Here is a 22,389-nt window from a genome sequence, read left to right as displayed (position 1 = left end):
GTATGTATATTTTATTTTAATAAAGTTATAATACACAAAGTATAAAAGTGCTCTTTGATTCTTTTCTATGCCAGCTCCTAGCAGTGTTGACACAGGAAGGGTAAGTCTCAATAACCTCATGGAAAACTTTACCCTTCATTGACACAGGTTTACTGAGGATTTGACTTACCTAATTTCAGTATCTTGCTCCTCTTTGAACAGAAGCCTAGCCAAGGAATTTCACTGAATAAAAGTTAATTGCATTGTACCTGAAGTAGTAAATGCATACAGTCAACTCATTATTCTAATCAATCTCATATTTTATTCTCTCTTCATGTAAACAGATGTTACAAATGTTGCAGATTGGAGCTCTGATTTGGAGGCAAAAAAAAATTAGCATAGCTAGAGATAAAACAGTGGTTCTGAACCCTTGATTCACATTAGAATAATCCTGGGAGCATTTAAAAAATACTAATACCTGGGTCCCACTCACAGAGATCCTGGTTTAACTGGACTGAGGTGAGACCCTGTTATTAAATTATTTTAAAAGGTCACCAGGTGATTCTAACGTGCAGCCATGATGAGAGCCACTGAGTTAAATTATAAAGCTAATTTTTAAAGTAGACTTTGTACTCAAGATTACTACAAACCTCATTTCTCTTCAAATAAATCGCTTAAGAGGGTAAGACTTCAAAAAAAGAAAAGTTGAAAACTGTTTCTCATTTGTTATTCTAGGATAAAATAGTCAAGCTATGCTTTATTCTGGAACAAAGAAAAATAATTTTAACATCATAGGAGGATTTCTACCAGTGTTACCATTTGGATCAGACTCCCTCTAAAGGAAAAAATAGGAATACTGTTCATGGTAAAACTATGTTTCTGCCACTAGCAACACTTTTAACCTCTTTTCCGACCAGATGCCCTAATCAGCAATCTCTTTACTATGCAGCAGAGGTGAGGCAGAAACAATTCAAATCATCCTGAACTCTGGTCAGACAGCTGTTCACTGTTGGCTAAATGGCCATTTGAAACTCGTAATAAAACCCACATCTCCTTAGCAACGAATTTTCCTTTTTAAATTCTTTTTACATTTGTGTGCATTGGCTAGTGAAATGGTGTCTCTGCAAGTGAGTCTGAAAAAAGAAATAAAAAACAGCGTACAGAGAGCTGAAAGGGAGAGAGAGAGCTGAAAGGAAGAGGGTAAATACAAATCATCAGAAATGACCAGATGCACATGCTCGTTGGCCCACATACCATCACCACCTTCCATCCAACCAGCTGGTTATCATTGTATCTGTAGGTTCATCTACAAGCATCTTGCTTGTGCTTACAATCTCTAGAGATTTACAAAAGTAGATTTCCTGACAATAGCGGTTCTCCCTTTCTAAGTGTAGTTTTACTTTCTAAGCCAACAAATCATTCATTGTTTTGATCATTCCATACACCATATTCTAAAACTTAAAACACACAAGAAAAACAGGATGCTTCCAAAGAATCCTGAAGATTAAAGCTCCTTCTATCTTCAATCCATAGGTTGGCTACTCATTTGAACCAGGGCTTATCTTAATGCTAATAACTTTTTAAAATTCTTAAATCCTTCGTCTTGAACTTAGTATTAGCCACGTCATATATTCTCTCTCTCCCAAAGCCATTCTCCTACCCCACTACACATGAAAACCTCCACTGAAGTTGCCATCTATTCTGAGACACCTGTCCCGACCTAGAAGAGAATGCAAACCTAAAGTTTAAAAATGTAAAGTATTCTAAACCAAATAGTTTTTACATTTTAGATTTTCCTTTCTTTTCATCTGCCTTCTCCACACTCAATTCTAGAGGGTAGCTTTCCCTTTTTTTCTTTTTTTAATAACAGAAGGCTAATACCTCTCCCTTTCACTGGGCTATTCAAACATAAAATCTGTTTTGATTGCACAGAGGGAAAATGCATTCCCTACAAGGATATAATATCCAAGCAAAGGAGCGAAATAGACCATAAAAATGGTATGACCACCTATATCCATCCCTCTTCCTGCTTGGTAGGGTAGGGGTGGGGTCAGAAGAGCAGAGAAAGGAGAGAAAGAATTAAGTTGTATTCTTAGGAGACAAAGTAACACAACAAGCATTTTCCTGACCTACAGGCTAGGGAGGAAATAACCCTACAATGAATCCAGTTGTTTCTAGCTGAACCCCACAATCACCATAATGGGAATCCCAGCTCAGGCAGAGCTCTCTCTCCTTTAAGGCAGGATAGCAGTAGGTATGGGGATGGGAAATTTGAAGAGAACCCTCAGGAGTCTCAGTAGCTGCTGCAGCCACTAGTAACGGAACCTGCTCTAGTCACTGCCCACATTCTTTCTTTTCTGGAGACAAAGTGAAACTCCTGCGCTAGGGCCAGTGTCTTCTTCCTCTGTGACCTCTTCCAGTCACACGGTCACCCTGTTCTAGGGAAGGCAGTCCCTCTTCCCATTATGGAGGCCTCCAACAACCCTTTGCATAGCAGAGGGAGCAAATAGCTTCTGCTGCTTCTACACTTTATCTGGTTCCCTAGAGGCTGAGTGGGACTAGAGAAGGGGCAGGGGTCTCTCTACATTCCTCTCCTCTCTTCCGGGAAAGCCCCAGGAAATGTAAGGCAGCTAGCCCTCTTCCAGAGAGAGCCATCCCTTCTTTGCCTCCAGCCAAATTTCTTTCCACTCACCCACAGATTTCTTCTCTTCTCCCCATGTACTGCATTTCCGTGAATACTCATAAAACTAATCTGTTGAAGAGTAGATTATACATTCTCCTAGAGTAATTTTAATTTCAGCTTTATTGGGGTAAAACTGACAAGTAAAATTGTAAGATATTTAAAGTGTACATCATGGCGATTTGACATATGAATACATTGTGAAATGATTCCCCCAACTGGTTAACTAACACGTCAGTCACCTCATATATTTATCTTTTTTTTTTTTGGTGAGAACATTTAAGTTCTGCTCTTTTAGCAATTTCAATTATAAAATACAATGTTAACTACAGTCACCATGTTTTACATTAGAGCCTCAGACCTTATTTACCTTATAGCTGGATGTTTGCTCTTAGGGTAGATTTGATATTTTAGGCCTAACCCCCAACGCCTTGGGCCTGGTAATTTGTACATGAGAGTCAATCAATGCTTGGTGAATGAATGAGTGCGTGCATAAGGGAAGGAATGAATATAGCTAACCAAAGTTCACATTTCTGTTATTCCAAGGTTTATTGAAAAAGTTCTTTATCTTCTACTCTTCATTACGACAGTTAACTTCTATTTCAAATAGTTATCAAGATCCCGTACCACTTCCTTTGAAAAAAATTCGAAGTGGCATTTCAGTCAGTTTGCTCTGCAAAAAATTCTGTTTTCAAGTTTAAGCCTTCAAATTGGGAAGGAGGGGCTTCCCTGGTGGCGCAGTGGTTGAGAATCTGCCTGCCAATGCAGGGGACAGGGGTTCGAGCCCTGGTCTGGGAGGATCCCACATGCCGCGGAGCAACTAGCCCCGTGAGCCACAAATACTGAGCCTGCGCGTCTGGAGCCTGTGCTCCGCAACGAGAGGCCGCGATAGTGAGAGGCCCGTGCACCGCGATGAGGAGTGGCCCCCACTTGCCGCAACTAGAGAAAGCCCTCACACAGAAACGAAGAGCCAACACAGCCATAAATAAATAAATAAATAAAAATTAAAAAAAAAAAAATTGGGAAGGAGCTTTTCAATCTCCTTCGATGTGGGGGTGGGAATGGGAAGGTGAGAAAAGAAAAAAAAAGTATGGGAAACACTTCCTGAGCACACAAAACAGGAGGAAGATCCAGTACCTTTACAGGTAAAGCCAGCCAAGTACATGTAACCACTTTTGCCTCTTGAAGAAGAAAAGACAACAAACATGACTTAAATGAATGAAAGTTCTGGCAATAAAATCAAGCAATCCTGAGTAATCTGCAAATATATATACCCATCTAATTTTTTCTGAGAGAAAACTATTAAAACTAGAGTCTTTTCCCCACATGTCCAACTTCATAAAAATATTCTTTACGTGGACTGCCATGCACTGACCTCTGTAAGACAAAATCAGCCAAAACAATAAGCCAGTCCAAGTCTAGAAGACTCCACTGCAGACTGAACAGGATAAATCTTGTAAGGCACTATATATAAGGAGACTGGTACACATTCCATCACTGAAGATGCTGGCTGCTGATAATGAGCTCACTGACGGCTGTCAGCTGAGACCTGATGTCAGCGCTGCCCCTGATTATCACACAACGTTGGGCAAAGAATATAACATTTCCACCCTCAGTCTGTCATCTGCAAAATGTTGATAATAAATGAGTGTTCATATGAATTCATCGGTTAATGTTTTCAAGTACTAGGGAAGTGAGCACCACTCCAGCTATTAGTGAGTCACAATAACTGACTTCATGCCATTTCAGACTCTTCGTCAATGCTGAACGAAGTGCAACCAGATAAGTCAACATAACAGTTGAATGAGGTCTTAAAATAGTGATCACCTTCACTGTGCCATGAAGGTGAAGTAAAGACAGTTTAAAAGCAGGCAGTACTATGGTGATATACTTGAGAGGCACAGCTTCATTGAGAGAGAGTTTCCACTGATGAAACTTCAGCGATATTTATAGAATACCTACTATGCACAATAAGCATTCTGGAATAGACAGAACTCAGATTTTATCATCAAGGTTTGTAGAACCTAGTTTTAGCCACGGCTAGCCAAGGCAGTTATCCTATTGGAAGCGATACGTAGTTAATTTAAGTCATTCTCTAACTTCAGCCTGATTCTGTGGGTAATTTGCAATAATTAAGCAACTCTGCTGGAGGTCAGATGAGATCAATACAATTTATAACACCTCATGAAATGTAGTGAGATAGTTCTACGTTTGAGATGATCTGGCTGACTCTGTAGTCTAGGATTTATAACATTTCTTTGGCTTAACATTACCAACAGCCAGGATATGTTAGGTCTTTGTATGTGGGGAATAAAGGTCCAGGGGCAGCACCAATACCAAGCAGTTGTCACAGGGAAAAGACCATAAAAAAAATGTGAAAAACCCACAAAAACAATCATATTCCTTAGTGAAGGAGACTCAAGGTTTCAGGGTGCAACATTTATCTACTCTGAGAGATATGCTTTGAATGGAGATTATTACGCATACAAATATACCATACTATTTATACATACACTCATTCCAAGTCACTTATTTGCCTTCCCAGGCTATTTGGCTGAGTGAAGCCAAATAGATAAACTAATAGGCATTATCTCAGATGCATTTAAGAGCCAAATTTACTCAAAAAGCTCTCACTTGAATCACCAAAGGCTGTATAAAGACAAATACCTACGTACATTGGAATCACTAAAGATTTCTGATTCTTCACGTTCACAGCAAAGTAATGCTGCGGATTCACTGTCTTCCAAATGAGAGCTCTGTAATACAAACAAGATCATTTCAGAGATCCAGATAACAGGGTCCTAAGCATAAGGGAAAAGGCCAGCAGAAATCACTGTGTCAGTGTTAGCCCATACGTGAGAAGGTGCAATTCTGATTAGTAACAGCTGTTTTGAAGAGAATAAAGCCAACAAGGTGATTGGTTAGGAAAATTGAGGAATATTTGAGTAGCAGAAGCATTTTCCGTGGTTTCCAATTTGGGCAATGGGATGTCCTTTTTCTGGAAAGGTGGTGCTACTAAACCTTCAGAGTATGTACTCTGGACTTTTTCCAGAATGGGGTAGGTTTGTGTTCACTTACCCTCATATTCAAAGGTATATATTTGATGACTGTTTGGAGACAGGCTTTAGAATGTAATAGCACATGATTAAGGGATCTAACTACTAGCCTGGCCTCGTTAGCCCTCTGCTAACAAGTGTTTATAAGAAGAGCCAAAAAACATGCCCTACCCAAGTCCTACTGACAGATGCCAGCAAACAATTTAAAACATTTCTTCCACTCTCCAACCTCTTTTTCAAAATCTGTCTAGAAGACAGATAAGAAAAATGAGACAAAGGAGTGAAACAATGAGCTGGTAACACAAGAGTATTTTTCCCTTATGACTAACAGCAACACAAAAAAAGAGAAGAGAATAAGCTCCAACTCTGACCCATTAAGTTCCTTCAAATGTTTGCTGTTTGGGTAACAGCTGCTGGAAACTGAGTTATTCCTACATAGAGATATATAAACTTATGTCATCAAAACTTCACACTACCATATGATCCACCAAACCCACTTCTGGGTATAAATCCAAAGGAATTGAAATCAGGATCTCGAAGAGACATCTGCACTCTCATGTGCACTGCAGCATTATTCACAATAACCAAGATATGGAAACAACTCAAATTCTATTGACAGACAGATGGGTAAAGAAAATGTGGTATATACCTACAATGGGATGTTATTCAGTCTTAAAAAAGGAGGAAATCCTGCCATATGTGACAACATGGATGAGCCTGGAGGACATTATGATCAGTGAAATAGGCCAGTCATAGAAGGACAAATGTGCATGATTCCACATATTTGAGGTATCTAAAATAATCCAACTCACAGTAACACAGAGTAGAATGGTAGTTGCCAGGGGTTTGAGGGGAAGGAGGAAAAGGGGAGTTGTTTAAAGGGTATAAAGTTTCAGTTATGCAAATGATTATGTTTTAGAAATCTGCTGTACAACATGGGGCCTACTGTTAACAATACTGTGCATTAAAATTCTTTGTTAAGAGGGTAGATCTCATGTTAAATGTTCTTACCGCAAAAGAAACAACTAACAAAACCCCTAAGGGGCACAAGGAAACTTTTGGAGGTAATAGATATGTTTATTACCTTGATTTTAATGATGGCTTCATGGGTGTACGCATTTGTCCAAACTCATCAAACTGTATGCATTAACTACGTCAAGTTTTTTGTTTATCAATTACATCTCAATAAAGCTATTAAACAAAAAACTTCTCACTACCGGTGGCTGAAACTTAATCATATACAACTACTTTATGGCTATCATGGTTGACTCATATTTTGTATTTTCAAACCTGAGACTGTGTTTCATTCAACTCACAGAATACCTGCAGAGACTGAGTTGTAGAGTGCAAATAAACAAAGTAAAGTTCAGAGCTCCTACTTCTCCTAACTGCCTTCTCCTGGTTAATTTCCTTCTTACTTTTTTCCTACCCTGATCCTTTGCCTACTTTTGGTTTTTGTCCTTACAACCCGGTCTCATATTCCATTTCTCCTCCCTCTTCCTCTTTCAGAAAATAAACAGAAACAACTAAATATTTAAAATCATTTTTAGGTCCTGCAAATGCAAAGTCTCTTTATTCCTTACTCCCCTGCATTTTGGAGGAGGAAAAAATAAGAATATTTACTCTCCTTTGTCTTTTCAAAAAGAAAAAAAATCAGTCTACAAAATATGTGAATACTTCTAATATTACAAAAGCTAAAGGCTTAATAAATAACAAACAAAATACCTGAAGGAATAAGGTAGAGATCAAAGCTGCTTTCAATTCTCCCAAATTCCCATATCACAACAAAATGATAACATAGATAATATTAAGCATATCAAAAATGGCTTGTCACTGTCAAGGTGTACACAAACTGAAAAAAGTACACAGTAATTAATCCAAATTATACTAGTTAAGATTTTTAAGTTTTCACTCTTGTATATACTTCAGCATGTTTACATGAGCTCTTTCAAAATGACCTTTCAAGAAAGAGGTTCTTTTATATAAAATGGAATATTACTCGGCCATAAAAGAGAATGAAATTCTGCCATTTGCAACAACATGGATAGACCTGGAGTGTATTATGCTTAGTAAAATAAGTCAGACAGAGAAAGACAAATATGGTATGTAATCACTTATATGTGGAGTCTAAAAAATAAAACAAATGTATATAACAAAACAGGAACAGACTCACAGATATAGAAAACAAACTAGTAGATACCAGTGGAGGAAGGGAAGGAGGAGGAGCAAGATAGGGGTATGGGATTAAGAGATACAAACTACTATGTATAAAGTAGATAAGCAACAAGGATATACTGTGCAACATAGGGAAATTATAGCCATTATTTTGTAATAACTTTAAAGGGAGTAAAATCTATAAAAATACTGAATCACTACGCTGTACATCTGAAGCTAATATAATATTGTAAATCAACTATATTTCAATTGAAAAAAGAGGTCCTATAATGACACTTGCATTCCTAAAGTTATTTTAAGACTTTACTGCATACTTATTAATTGAAATTCAATTCATTAAGATACAGGTATCAATTTAAGTGTGCTGGTAGCGTTAAAAATAATTGGTTCCTGGAACAAGTATTTACCTGCAACCAACATATTTAATTCTAAATTAAATCCTAAGAATCCTAAAGGAAGACAAAGAATATTTCGATTTCTTTCCTCTGCTTTCTGAGGTACTTGGTAATTCTAATTCCTGAGTTGTTTCTGGGTTCTGCAGATTGAACTGTCTTGCTTATGACTATTCATAGAAGGAACTTTCACATATTGAGTTATGGGGAAGTCATTCTAGCTTGTACATGATTTAACTTGAATTTTATGCTTATTTTATAAGCCTTTTGTGGCCTATCAAACATACATTGTACATCTGCTTTAATCACTTAAAAAAAAGGTGCATTTACCAGAAGTAAGGAATGTCCGTGTTAAAAAAAAAGATTAAATGCCTCCCTTCCTGCGATGCCAATGCTGGTACTCCTTCGATGATAAAAGTTCCTTCCCAGGTGCCAAGGCCATATTGATTTGCTGTGTACATGCTGATCTGGTGTGTTTTTTTTTTTTTTAAACCTTGAAGAAATGTATCTCTGACTTGTCTGATGTTCTTTGTTCTGACAAGATATAAAACTGTGTTGAAAACCATGCTCCTCCAGAGCAGTTCCTCACGGTTATCTGAGAGGCTGTCTCTTGGGCTATAGTCCTCAGTTTGGTTCAAATAAAACTCTTTTTTATTCCTATTATAGACTGTTTATTGATTATTTTTGTTGACATTATAAAGGATTCATTCTAAGAATGAATGCTTAGGAACTCTATTAATATAATTTAGCATGTAATTAAGAAAAAAAATAAATGAGTATCTAATAGATAGTAAAAGATACTGATTAAAATTAACAGTCATTTTTAGTTTCAAACATTTTTAGTAAGCTAGGAACAAAAGATGTTTCCTTAAACTCACTCCCTAGGTGAGTTTAGTTTATATGTAGTACTTCTCAGGTTGGTAGGCCCTTGCCTCAACCTGGTCTTGCCTGAATTTCATGTTGTACAAAATCCTCCAGTGTTTCTTCTAACATGAGGACAGTGATCATGCCTAGTTTGTAGTGCAGATATCAATTCTCTTTTCCCTTCTTTCTCTTCCTTTTTTTCCCTCCCTCCTTCCTTCCTTTTTAAATAACCCTTTGACCATTTTTAGTAGGAATTTTTAAGACAATAAAAGTCAAACTAATATTCTTGGATTGGAAGTACCAAGCCCAAATCTTAACTAAACTAAATTGAATTCATATCCTGGTTCTGCCACTTACTAGTCATGTGGTGTTGAACACATTACTTAATCTCTCTGAGCTCAATTTCCTCATCCATAAAAATGGGCACAACAATAGCATCTATCTAATAGGGTCACTGGAAAAACTGTATGAGAGATAATATAAGAAAAACACTTAGCATAACTTAGCTACTCATGTTGGTAATACTATAATAATAATATTACTATAATAATAATAATCTCCATCCTAAATGTTAAAGACTTACACATTTGGGCTAAATTCTCTTTCAAAGAAAATTTTGCCATCTAGGGAAATTTTGCTTCTATAAAATTATAAGTGTTTCACTTCTAAATCAAGACAATTTTGTATTCCCTACATAACCCTAAAGTATTGAGCTCACAATGAGTCATTCATCACCATTTACTGTATCCCTACTGTGTACTAAGCACTTCACCTGGTCCTGGATTAGCTATAGTAAAACTCCAAACAAAAAGGGAAAGATAACTGAACAGGTTCCAAAAAGACTTTTTACTTTTTATGGAGATGCAAAAACCACAAAGATAAGAATATGGCTCTGTGGAAATATGCCCCTTTGGTCAAGTATCATTTGGAGAAAAACAGGGGCTAAGATTGTTGGTTAGGAAAACACATCCGTATATAACAAGAAGTTTCAATCCAGAACAGCTTCTGAGCAACAATTATAGTAATAAAATGTTGCAATCTTTTATGGAACTTATGATGTAAAGTCTCATGTACTATGGAGGATGTTTTGAAGAGTGTTAAAATCTAACTTGTGCAGTTACCTAACAATTTGCAAGCAGAAGTCTTAAAAAATAATCCCCAAAGAGTCAAAACCTATTCCTACTGTTGTCTCTTTCATTCTATTTTTGTTACGGCTTATGTGATTTTAAAAAGTAGAAAACATTAATTATTATTACATTTCTATCCTTCCTTTTTTCCTGCATCTTTTCTCCCCCCAACTCTTTTAGGGGTTCTAATTAAGTGAAGAATCGCAGTTGTTCCTTCTTTTCTCTTTCTTTTGGCTGCGCTGGGTCTTCGTTGCTGCGTGCGGGCTTTCTCTAGTTGTGGAGAGCAGGGGCTACTCTTCGTTGTGCTGCGTGGGCTTCTCATTATGGTGCCTTCTCTTGTTGCGGAGCACAGGCTCTAGGCACACAGGTTTCAGTAGTTGCAGCATGTGGGCTCAGTAGTTGTGGCTCATGGGCTCTAGAGTGCAGGCTCAGTAGCTGCAGTGTGGCTTAGTTGCTCTGCAGCACCAGGGCTCAAACCCATGTCCCCTGCATTGGCAGGCGGATTCTTAACCACTGTGCCACCAGGGAAGTCCCTGCAGTTGTTCTTAAAGAACTAGAGACTTTGAAAATATACTTTGGACATCAAACAATAAAATACATGTGTACCCTAAAGCCTGATGACCACTTTCGGACTAAGAGCTTTTAACCTTTAAAGGTCAAGAGAAGAAGTAGATCTTATGTATCCTGACACTTACGTGTAACTGGATTGAACAAAGCAATTTCATAGCCTAAGGATGACCCAGCTGAGAAAACTCTCTGCAGTCCCTAACCCCAAGTTACACATTTAAAACCATTCTTTCTTTTAAAAAAATTACATTCCCATGACTTATCTATTTTAGAAGTTTGCACCCTTTGACACCCTCACCTATTCTGCCCACTCCCTGCCTCCGGCAACTACCAACCTGTTGTCTGTATCTGCGAACTTAGTAAAAAACATTATTTCAATATGTACGTGGTAAACAGGATTCAGAAGGTGTCAGAGAGTATTTATTTTCCTCCCATCACTGTCCCCCACACCTCCTAGTTCTCTAAAACCCCATTCCCAGAAGTAGTCACTATGCTAAGTTTCTTGGGATATCTTTTCAGAGATATACTGTACACATACAAGCATTACATGTGTATATATCCTTTCTCTAAAATATACAATGGAAACACACTGCACCTATTTTTCTGTCGCTGCCTTTTTAACTAATCTTTGTTTAAAATTTTTTAAATTGTGGTAAAATAACATAAAATTTACCATCTTAAACATTTTCAAGTGTAGAGTTCATTAGTGTTAAGCATATTCACGTTGTTGTTCAACCAATCTCTGGAACTTTTTCATCTTGCAAAACTAAAACTCTATACCCATTAAAAAAAATTCTTCATTTCCTTAGAAGAAGTAAAACTGTCACTGTTTGCAGATGACATGATACTATATATAAAGAATTCTAAAGATGCCACCAGAAAACTACTAGAGCTAATCAATGAATTTGGTAAAGCTGCAGGATACAAAATTAACGCACAGAAATCTCTTGCATTCCTATACACTAATGATGAAAAATCTGAAAGAGAAATTAAGGAAACACTCCCATTTACCATTACAACAAAAAGAATAAAATACCTAGGAATAAACCTACCTAGGGAGACAAAAGACCTGTATGCAGAAAACTATAAGACACTGTTGAAAGAAATTAAAGATGATACCAACAGATGGAGAGATATACCATGTTCTTGGATTTTAAGAATCAATATTGTGAAAATGACTATACTACACAAAGCAATCTACAGATTCAATGCAATCCCTATCAAATTACCAATGGCACTTTTTACAGAACTAGAACAAAAAATCTTCAAATTTGTATGGAGACACAAAAGACCCCGAATAGCCAAAGCAGTCTTGAAGGAAAAAAACGGAGCTGGAGGAATCAGACTCCCTGACTTCAGACTATACTACAAAGCTACAGTAATCAAGACAATATGGTACTGGCACAAAAACAGAAACATAGATCAATGGAACAGGATAGAAAGCCTAGAGATAAACCCACGCACTTATGGTCAACTAATCTATGACAAAGGAGGCAAGGATATACAATGGAGAAAAGACAGTCTCTTCAATAAGTGTTCTGGGAAAACTGGACAGCTACATGTAAAAGAATGAAATTAGAACACTCCCTAACACCATACACAAAAATAAACTCAAAATGGATTAGAGACCTAAATGTAAGACTGGACACTATAAAAGTCTTAGAGGAAAACACAGGCAGAACACTCTTTGACATAAATCACAGCAAGATCTTTTTTGATGCACCTCCTAGAGTAATGGAAATGAAAACAAAAATAAACAAATGGGACCTAATGAAACTTATAACTTTTGCAAAGCAAAGGAAACTACAAACAAGATGAAAAGACAACCCTCAGAATGGGAAAAAATATTTGCAAACGAATCAACGGACAAAGGATTAACCTCCAAAATATATAAACAGCTCATGCAGCTCAATATTAAAAACACAAACAACCCAATTAAAAAATGGGCAGGGCTTCCCTGCTGGCGCAGTGATTGAGAGTCCGCCTGCTGATGCAGGGGACACGGGTTTGTGCCCCAGTCTGGGAAGATCCCACATGCCGCGGAGCGGCTGGGCCCATGAGCCATGGCCGCTGCGCCTGCATGTCCGGAGCCTGTGCTCCACAACGGGAGAGGCCACAACAGTGAGAGGCCTGCATACCACACACAAAAAAATAATAATAAAAATTAAAACCAGCAGAAGACCTAAATATACATTTCTCCAAAGAGGACATACAGATGGCCGAGAAGCACATGAAAAGCTGCTCAACATCACTAATTATTAGAGAAATGCAAATCAAAACTACAATGAGGTATCACCTCACACCAGTTAGAATGGGCATCATCAGAAAATCTACAAACAACAAATGCTGGAGAGGGTGTGGAGAAAATGGAACCCCCTCTTGCACTGTTGGTGGGAATGTAAATTGATACAGCCACCTTGGAGAACAGTATGGAGGTTGCTTAAAAAACTAAAACTAGAATTACCATATGACTCAGCAATCCCATTACTGGGCATATACCCTGAGAAAACCATAATTCAAAAAGAGTCATTCACCCCAATGTTCACTGCAGCACTATTTACAATAGCCAGGTCATGGAAGCAACCTAAATGCCCATCAACAGACGAATGGATAAAAAAGATGTGGTACATATATACAACAGAATATTACTCAGCCATAAAACGGAACGAAACTGGGTCATTTGTAGAGACGTGGATGAATCTAGAAACTGTCATACAGAGTGAAGTAAGTCAGAAAGAGAAAAACAAATATTACATATTAACACATATATGTGGAACCTAGAAAAATGGTACAGATGAACCGGTTTGCAGGGCAGAAATTGAGACACAGATATAGAGAACAAACGTATGGACACCAAGGGGGAAAGTGGTGGGGGTGGTGGTGGTGGTGGTGGGATGAGTTGGGAGACTGGGATTGACATGTATACACTGATGTGTAGGAAATGGATGACTAATAAGAACCTGCTGTATAAAAAAATAAAATTAAGTTAAAAAAATAAATAAAATTAAATTAAAAAAAAATTAACAACAACAAAATTCTTCATTTCTCCCTCATTAGCCCCTGGTAACCATTATTCTACTTCCTGTTTCTATGAGTTTGATAACTCTAGATGTCTCATATAAGTAGAATCATATAGTATTTGTCTTTTTGTGACTGGCTTATTTCACTTAGCATAATGTCCTCAGTGGTCATACACGTTGTAGCATGTATCAGAATTTCCTTCCCATTTATTTATTTATTTATTTATTTTTGGCTGTGTTGGGTCTTTGATGCTGCGTGTGGGCTTTCTCTAGTTGCGGCAAGCAGGGGCTACTCTTTGTTGCGGTGCACAGGCTTCTCATTGTGGTGGCTTCTCTTGTTGCAAGGCATGGGCTCTAGGCGCGCGGGCTTCCGTAGCTGCGGCATGTGGGCTCAGTAGTTGTGGCGTGTGGGCTCTAGGGCACGTGTGCTTCAGCAGTCGTGGCTCGTGGGCTCTAGAGTGCAGACTCAGTAGTTGTGGCACACGGGCTTAGTTGCTCCACGGCATGTGGGATCTTCCCGGACCAGGGATTGAACCCATGTTCCCTGCACTGGCAGGTGGATTCTTAACCACCGAGCCATCAGGGAAGTCCTTCCTTCCCTTTTAAGGCTGAATAATATTCCACTGTATGTATATACCACATTTTGTTTATCCACTCATCCATCAATGGACATTTACTTCATGATTTTTGATCACTGCATGATATCCCATTGTATACATATTCCACAATACAGTTCATCAGTCTCCTATTGGTAGATTCAGGTTACTTGTATTTGTTTTCTCATTTGTTATATTGAATTATCACAAACTTGATGGCTTAAACAACATAAATTTATTATCTTACAGTTCTGGAGCTCAGAAGTACTAAAATTAAAGTGGTGGCAGACCCATGTTCCTTCTGGAGGCTCTAGCAGAGTATTATGAGCTGAACTGTGGTCCCCCCCAACCCCAAATTTATATGTTTAAGTCCTAATCCCTAGTATCTCATAGTGTGACTGCATCTGGAGATGAGGTAATTAAATTAAAATGAGGTTATTAGGGTGGGACTTCATCCAGTATGACTGGTATCCTTATAAGAGAAGATCAGGACACAGATACACACAGAGGAAAGATCATGTGAAGACACAGGGAGAAGAAAGACATCTACAAGCTAAGGAGAGAGGTCTCAGAAAAAAATCAACCCTGCCAACACCTTGATCTCTGACTTCTAGCCTCCAGAACTGTGAGAAAATAAATTTCTGTTGTTTAGACCACCAGTCTACAGTACTTTTTATGGCAGCCCTAGCAAACTAATACAGAGAGAATACATTTCCTTGCCTCTTCCAGCATCTAGAGGCCACCTGAATTTCTTGGCTTGTGGCCCCCTTCCTCCATCTTTAAAGTTAGCAAAAGTGGGTTGAGTTGTTCTCGTATCAGTACGACCTCTTCTCTGTCTCCGTCTTTGACTTTTAAAGATCCTTATAATGACACTGTCCCCTACTCAGATAATCCAGGATAATCTGCCTGTTTTAAAGTCATCTGATTAACAACCTGAATTCCATCCAACCTTAATTTCCCCTTTACCATGTAACATAATATATTCACAGGTTCACGGATGAGGACTCTATTGGGGGAGCCATTATTCTTCTTCCTACCACAGAATCTTCTTTTCTGCAAGTTTTACTGGGGAAAACAATTGTGTTTTAGAACCCAATATTCACACCAGTACAGTGGGAAGCACAAAATTAAGGGACCAAGCAATGCTAGAGCTATATATTTTACACTTAAAGAGGATCCTAAAAACTTAGTAGCGGGGCTTCCCTGGTGGCACAGTGGTTGAGAATCTGTCTGCTAATGCAGGGGACACGGGTTTGAGCCCTGGTCTGGGAAGATGCCACATGCCGCGGAGCAACTAGGCCCGTGAGCCACAGCTACTGAGCCTGCGTGTCTGGAGCCTGTGCTCCGCAACAAGAGAGGCCGCGATAGAGGCCTGCGCACCGCGAAGAAGAGTGGCCCCCCACTTGCCACAACTAGAGAAAGCCCGCGCACAGAAACAAAGACCCAACACAGCAAAAATAAATTAATAAACTCCTACCCCCAACATCTTAAAAAAAAAAAAACAACTTAGTAGCAACAGCAGGATGTTTGAAATAGCTTTTTCCAGATGATGAATTGGATTTGATCCAACCACAGTATTTTACACAGGCCTCTTTATAATCAATGGTACAGATCTGCAAGATAATTGGTTAGTATTAAGGGTATAATCTATGGCCAGTAGTAATTAGAGTGGGTCAACTTGACAGATTAAATCAGAACGAACTGGTGATTCCTTCTTCTAAGCATCCATAGTTCCCTGCACATACATTTTCTAATGCTTACCTCACACTGCCATAATTATTTCTATATACATATTGTTTCTCTCTCTAGACAGTGAGCTTCTCAAGTTGTATCTCTATAGTCTGGCACAGAGTAAGCATTCACTAAATGTTCAATGAATGAGTAAGTGACAGCATTAGTTGTTACAATTCTTCCTTGTTGCCAATAACAATAACGCAAATTAAGATGAGTTATAATCTTTGTGTATAGTTTTGGTTAAGAGACCAATAGTCTTCACTACCCTAAACACATGATGTTTGTCCATTAATTAGTCATAGTAGCAACAGCTCCTATTGAAGAGCCAATTGTTACATGAGACACTGCCTTCCCTGGGCTCCAAGTCAACGTGGAGGCTTTAAGCCAAAAGAGCATCTTCATTTCTCAGAGCTACTTAGCAGCTTGGCTTGTCAGTGGCTGAGACTGTCCAGGTATTCATGCCACAGGACTCCCTGACTCTGGCTTGCAGTTAGTCCATTTCATCTGCAAAGGTACTGCTGCTCTGTATGTAATTCACAGCTCTTTTATGGTAAGCATCACAGGCTTGTTTCTCTGCTCACTTCTCCTTGCAGAAGGAATACAATCTCTCAATCTAAATTTCAGCCATCCTTCAAAGCACCTCTCAAATCCCAGAATTTCAGGAAGCTTCAAAATGATGACTTCAGCCTCACTGGCCTTGGCAGGGGTTAGCCATCAACAGCCTGCTTTCATATGGCCAGCAAGCTAAGAATGGTTTTCACATTTTTAAATGGCTATTTTGTTTTGTTTTCTAAAGAAAAGGCAAAGAAGAATATGCAACACAGACCATTTAAGGCTGGCAGAGCCTAAAATATTTACTGTCAGGCTTTTAACAGAAAAAGTTTGTCAATCCCTGGCCTAGAGCATACAATTTAACTCAGGCTAATGAGAATACTGCCTAGAACTGTCTCTAATCTTTGTACGGATCATAGTTTTATCTCCCTGCGGTTTTATTGAGATATAACTGACATATAACATTGTATTAGTTTAAGGTATACAACATAATGATTTGACATATGGATATTTTGTAGATTTAGAGGTTTTGCTTTTAATTCTTTGAATATTCACTTAGGATAGTATTTCAGATCCTATACAAATGCCACATTACTTGTACCAGCAAATTCACACCCTCACACAGAGATAATCTGAAAATATTTTTTAAAAAGCCCACCAAATCCCATGATCTCCATGAGGTTTGGTTTCTTTTCTCTTTTTCTGATATAACCATCTGTCCTACAAGGGCATGTTTCTGAAATAGGAGAAAAATTCCTATTTTGGAAGAAGCAGTGATTCTCAAAGTGTGGCACCCAGTCCACCAGGCACGGCCTCACTTGTGAACTGGTTAGAAATGCAAATTCTTAGGCTCCATTCTAAATCTATCAAATTAGGAAATCTGGGGTTAGGGCCTAGAAATGTGTTTTTAACAAGCCCTCCAAGTGATTCTGATGTACATTAAATATATTAACTATAAGTTAAAGTTTGAGAGCCACTGGACTAAAGTATTTGCATCTGTAGATAGCACATATATCACTGCTTTAGAACCAGAATGATGGAATCGTATCACTCCAAAACTAACTCCTGATAGCAAAACCAACAAAGGGAAAGTAGTGAGTAACGAAAAGTGGCCAGTGAGATATAAAAGCAGTTATTCGTATGCACAGGTTATTCAATTTATATAAAGGGGCACCACCTGTATTTAATGAATACGTATATAAGGTAACTAAGCTAGGTACCATGATGGATTCTGAAAAGTAATCTTAATCCACAGAAGTAAGAACAAATTAATAAACGAGTAATAAGTCCATAAACACAGAGAAAAGTAAAGAAGCTGGTGGTAGATGCTCAACCTTCGCTGAAAGCCCACAAGAAGAATGAGAGTAAAATAGCTGCTGCACGGACTTCCCTGGTGGTGCAGTGGTTAAGAATCCGCCTTTCAATGCAGGAGACACGGGTTCGAGCCCTGGTCCAGGAAGATAGCACATGCCCCAGAGCGACTAAGCCCGTGCGCCACAACTACTGAGCCTGAGCTCTAGAGCCCGTGAGCCACAACTACTGAGCCCACGTGCCACAACTACTGAAGCCCGTGTGCTTAGAGCCCATGCTCCACAACAAGAGAAGCCCCTGCAATGAGAAGCCTGCGCACTGCAACGAAGAGCAGCCCCCGCTCGCTGCAACTAGAGAAAGCCTGTGCGCAGCAACAAAGACCCAACGCAGCCATAAATAAATAAATTAATTAATTTAAAAAAATAGCTGCTGCAACTCAGAACTTCAAGATCTGGAATCTCAAGATACAAAAGAAAAAAGAAAACTTCTGGATTTATGTCTCTGGTTGATAATTAAGTGGCTCAAAATTGGTATGTAATCTACAGAGAGATGGGTTTGTCTCAATTTAGGCAAACCAAATATTCTATTTTTTTCCATTTTCGGTTAGGCTTCTGCTATTAACTAGTTAGCTGCTTACTTCCCTCCTGTTCTGTGTAGGAGTTTAAAAAAAAACAATTCTGTCAAGTTCATGAGCTGAGAGCAAGCTAGCAAAACAAGGAGGTACAGAAAGCTTAACTCCACATCTGCTGAAAGCATACAATTCTTGTTGACCCCATTTATTTGTAAATCATCCTACATATTGTCTTATGGCCTTTAACGCCTTAGAATTCTAATTATTTCCCACCTCAGACCAATGTATGAGAGCTATCTGTGGTTTAAACACAACCATTAATCACCCCCAACTCCCCCCCACACACACACATACACACACACACAAACACACAAACACCTTTAAAACTTTTTTGTGTAGCTTGATTTGGAACCTGGGCTATGAAAGTGAATTAGGTTTTAGAGATGCTAATGTGTATGCCATGTAATATGACCACTGTATGCTTCTGTAGAGTGTGCAGAGAGGTGAAGCTCTTTATTCCTTTGGGGAACACAGGTTTGAAGAGCAAAGAGAAGGCTATTTTAGAGAAAGTAGGAGAATTCAGGAAACAAGAGGAATCTGAAGAAGACACTGAGTAAGAAAGGAGAGAAAAGCCTCCCTTGGACAATTGTCTGGGGATGTGTGCCAGGAAAGAAAGATTGCTGTTACTGAGATAGAATCATGAGACATTACCAAGTCAGGTTTCAGACGATTGTGAAAAGAACAGTTTTTTACTGAGGACCGAGGATTAGGCCTATTTTCCAGTAAGTAAAGAGCTCGATTCCTTCTGCAATAAATAAGAGAACTAAAAGATTTAGCTCTAGTACTGGAGGAGGAATCTAGGTTGATCAGCAAGGAAGGCTAGAGATACCTAAAATTAAGAACTAACAGGCTGAACTGGGAGTAAAGTGAATGATGGTTTTGTACTTGTAATTAATTTCCTATATAAATTCTGACCACAAGATCTCTTCACACAGCATAAAGGTCATTTTTGCATTTTAATTGATAAACTAGACTATGATGAGAGAAGCTGCCCAGAAGGAGCTTAAAGGTTGTAAACCTCAGGTTATAATCTTTCAAAGAAATTCTCTCTGGAGAAATAGTTACACCAACAGTTCAAACTATCCAAGGGGAACCTCACCTGAATACCATTCCAGAGCTCTCCTTTCCTGATCCAAACTCTCAACATGCGTTAAAAAAATCACATTCAGCTTTGGGTATGGCAGAGGTAGGGCCTACCCCTCAAGATCCTTGAATTCATAAAGCTATTTAAAGGGGAGAGAAGCCCAATTACAAAATCTGTCCTAGTCTTTTTCTCCTTAGTCACCCATATTTCAGGGGCTGACACCATAGTGAGATTGCCAAGCTCCTTGGGGAAAACTCACGCAGGTCAGAGACAAAGTGATCACATAAAATTCAGTTTCCACCAGAGAATTCTGAGAAGGATCCCTATCAAATACTGGTTATGGGCCTGTGAAATCCTCCCCACTCCCCTCAGTGAGGAGAAAAAAAGATGGACTTTTCAGCCTCTCTCATCCTGCATCATAAAAAATAATCTGGAAAAGTGGGACTTTGGACTTTGTGGAGGGCTAATAGCCCAGAGCTGACTACAAGTTGAGCAACGTAAGGAAATGAGCAAAGAGATGAGAATGGAAGTGTCTCAAGAGATTCCAGACATAAAACAGCAATGCCCCAGAGAGAGAGGAGCAAGAGAACCTGGAGAGAAGAACCCATAAAAGAGGGCACTTCTCTAAGTTTAGTTTCCACTTTAGGAAAAGGATTTTAGAGATCAATTCAGAAATTGCTTCAAGGGCCAGAGATTCTAGGGCAATGGTCAATACCAAGGGGGTCTTATCTCCTAAACCACAATTGGAAGACATCATAAGAGCCATTGTGAGAAACTCCCAAAAGCTGAAGTGGTCTATGGGCTCCAGCAGCAAAGCAGTATCTCCTACAACCAAGAATGCTGGTTGCCCCAAATCCAAGCCAATCATGCTTTAAAAAGGAGATTGCTGGTGAGTCAAAGCTCAAATTTGAGGTAGGGCTCCAGTACCAGTCACAGGGCTGTCCCCTTGCAGTGCTCCTTAATTCAGTTGGGTTGGCTTCTAAGGTCTCAGAGTCCCATCTCCAGAGTATTTCCAATGGGGCCATGGCAGCTTTCCAGGTGCTGTGTGTCCTTATGGAGGCCAAAGGGAAACACCTTGGGTCCCTAAGCTTCAGGCCAAAGGGAAGAGCCAGGACAAGGATTTTGCACCAACTGACAGAAGCAAGGATACTAGACTAGAGACTCAAAGGAGGAGAATATCAAGGACGAATGAAGGATTGGGGAACTCACAAGGGAAGAGTTATCCTGCCTAGGCCAGGGCATTAGAGACCCTTGTGAACAAGACCCGCTGATTACTGCCACAGGAGGAAGTTCCTCTGAAAAGAAACTTGCTGAAAAGGATGACTTGCTTTTGAGAGTGGCTTTTTCTCAAGAACAGAGGCAAAGTGCAGGAAGGTCCCCTGTAGAAATCAAAGTCCATGTCAATCTCTGCACAGAGCCCAGGGCCAGATGAAACCAGAGCTCTTTACATGAGCAGCAGGGATAGATACTAAAGCACAGGAATTTATGATAGCCACTATCCTGATCCTAGAGAAAAACTGGAGCTTATGCATGGACTTCTTATATGGGACATCAGTCAGCACAATGAAGAACTCCAGGCCCATGCAGGGACCCTGAGCAAAGCAAAGTGAAAAGTGCCATGTCTCACAGACATCAGTCAGGTTCTGACAGCCAGAGGTGTCTGAGCCTGGTCAGGATTGTCAGAAATATGGATATTCCAGCAGAAAATCACCTCCCAGGAGGATAACTTCTCTGAAGGAAAATGTTCATTCCATGTAGAGAAAGATCTTAGTTCTCATGTTAACATATCCTCCAAAGATGATGGTCTCTGTTTCTCATAACCAAGGAATTTCTTTCCAAATACGCTAGTTTCTTCTAACTGGAGAAACAAAACAAAACAAAAACCTGAGAAGCCTTAGACTTGGGAACTGTCCTAAGCCCACTTTGTTATTCTCACTATTCCCACTGTCTAGATGGAGAACAAATATTTGTATGAGAACACTGGTATTCTTGGTTGGTATTTAAACCACGTGCATCTTAGAAAATTACTGTTTAAAATACAATAATTTACTATCACCCCTTTGCCACCATAAAATAATTCCATTAGAAAGGGGACCAGCCCATCAGGAAATGCAACAGAAACTTACACCCTCCAGAAACTTTAAATCTGGACCATATTTTCTGTAATTCCTCAAATCAATGTTAATTAGCTTATGTGGATTTGTCAAAGGAAGGTGGTTAGAAAGATTCAAAGTAAAAAAGCACCCTGTTATAGTGTTACACTCCCATTGGGAGTTAAAAAAACAAAAATCTCCACTACCAAAAACTCAACTTTTAGGTCCATTCTGAGTAGAAATCAGACTAAAAAATGTCACAGAATAAAACTTCCTCTGATTAAAAGTCTCTAATTTCAAATTTCTGAAGCAACATCCTTTCTTCTCTAATCCTCAAATAACTGCAAACTGAGATAAATGGATAGACCCCTCTCATGTTCTGAAGTTCTGAATTGTCTGCTTAAAAGATAAGAAAAAGTTTTATATTTTGATAAAAAGGTCACTTGTGGTTAGGGTTCATAAAACTCCCTTCTCTGAGGACTGTTCATAATTTACATCCAGCCAAGTAATACCACTCAGGATACCCAG

The 22,389-nt window shown here is 39.0% G+C and overlaps 1 protein-coding gene across 3 annotated transcripts in view; it reads right to left on the bottom strand.

Moving 5' to 3' along the window:
• The window catches only part of SSH2 (slingshot protein phosphatase 2), a 244,035-nt gene that overhangs the window by 174,479 nt on the left and 47,167 nt on the right, over positions 1-22,389 (bottom strand). Inside the window, exon 3 of one of the 3 annotated variants that reach the window (XM_060082986.1) lies at positions 5,335-5,415. The exons of the other annotated variants lie outside the window; for them this stretch is intronic. Coding sequence (XP_059938969.1) covers positions 5,335-5,415 — 81 coding nt within the window. The remainder of the gene's footprint in view (positions 1-5,334; positions 5,416-22,389) is intronic. 3 annotated transcript variants of the gene reach the window in all.

The sequence above is a fragment of the Mesoplodon densirostris genome, chromosome 18, assembly GCF_025265405.1.
Source record: "Mesoplodon densirostris isolate mMesDen1 chromosome 18, mMesDen1 primary haplotype, whole genome shotgun sequence".
Classification (NCBI taxonomy): domain Eukaryota; kingdom Metazoa; phylum Chordata; class Mammalia; order Artiodactyla; family Ziphiidae; genus Mesoplodon; species Mesoplodon densirostris.
This window is presented reverse-complemented; position numbering and strand designations above follow the sequence as displayed.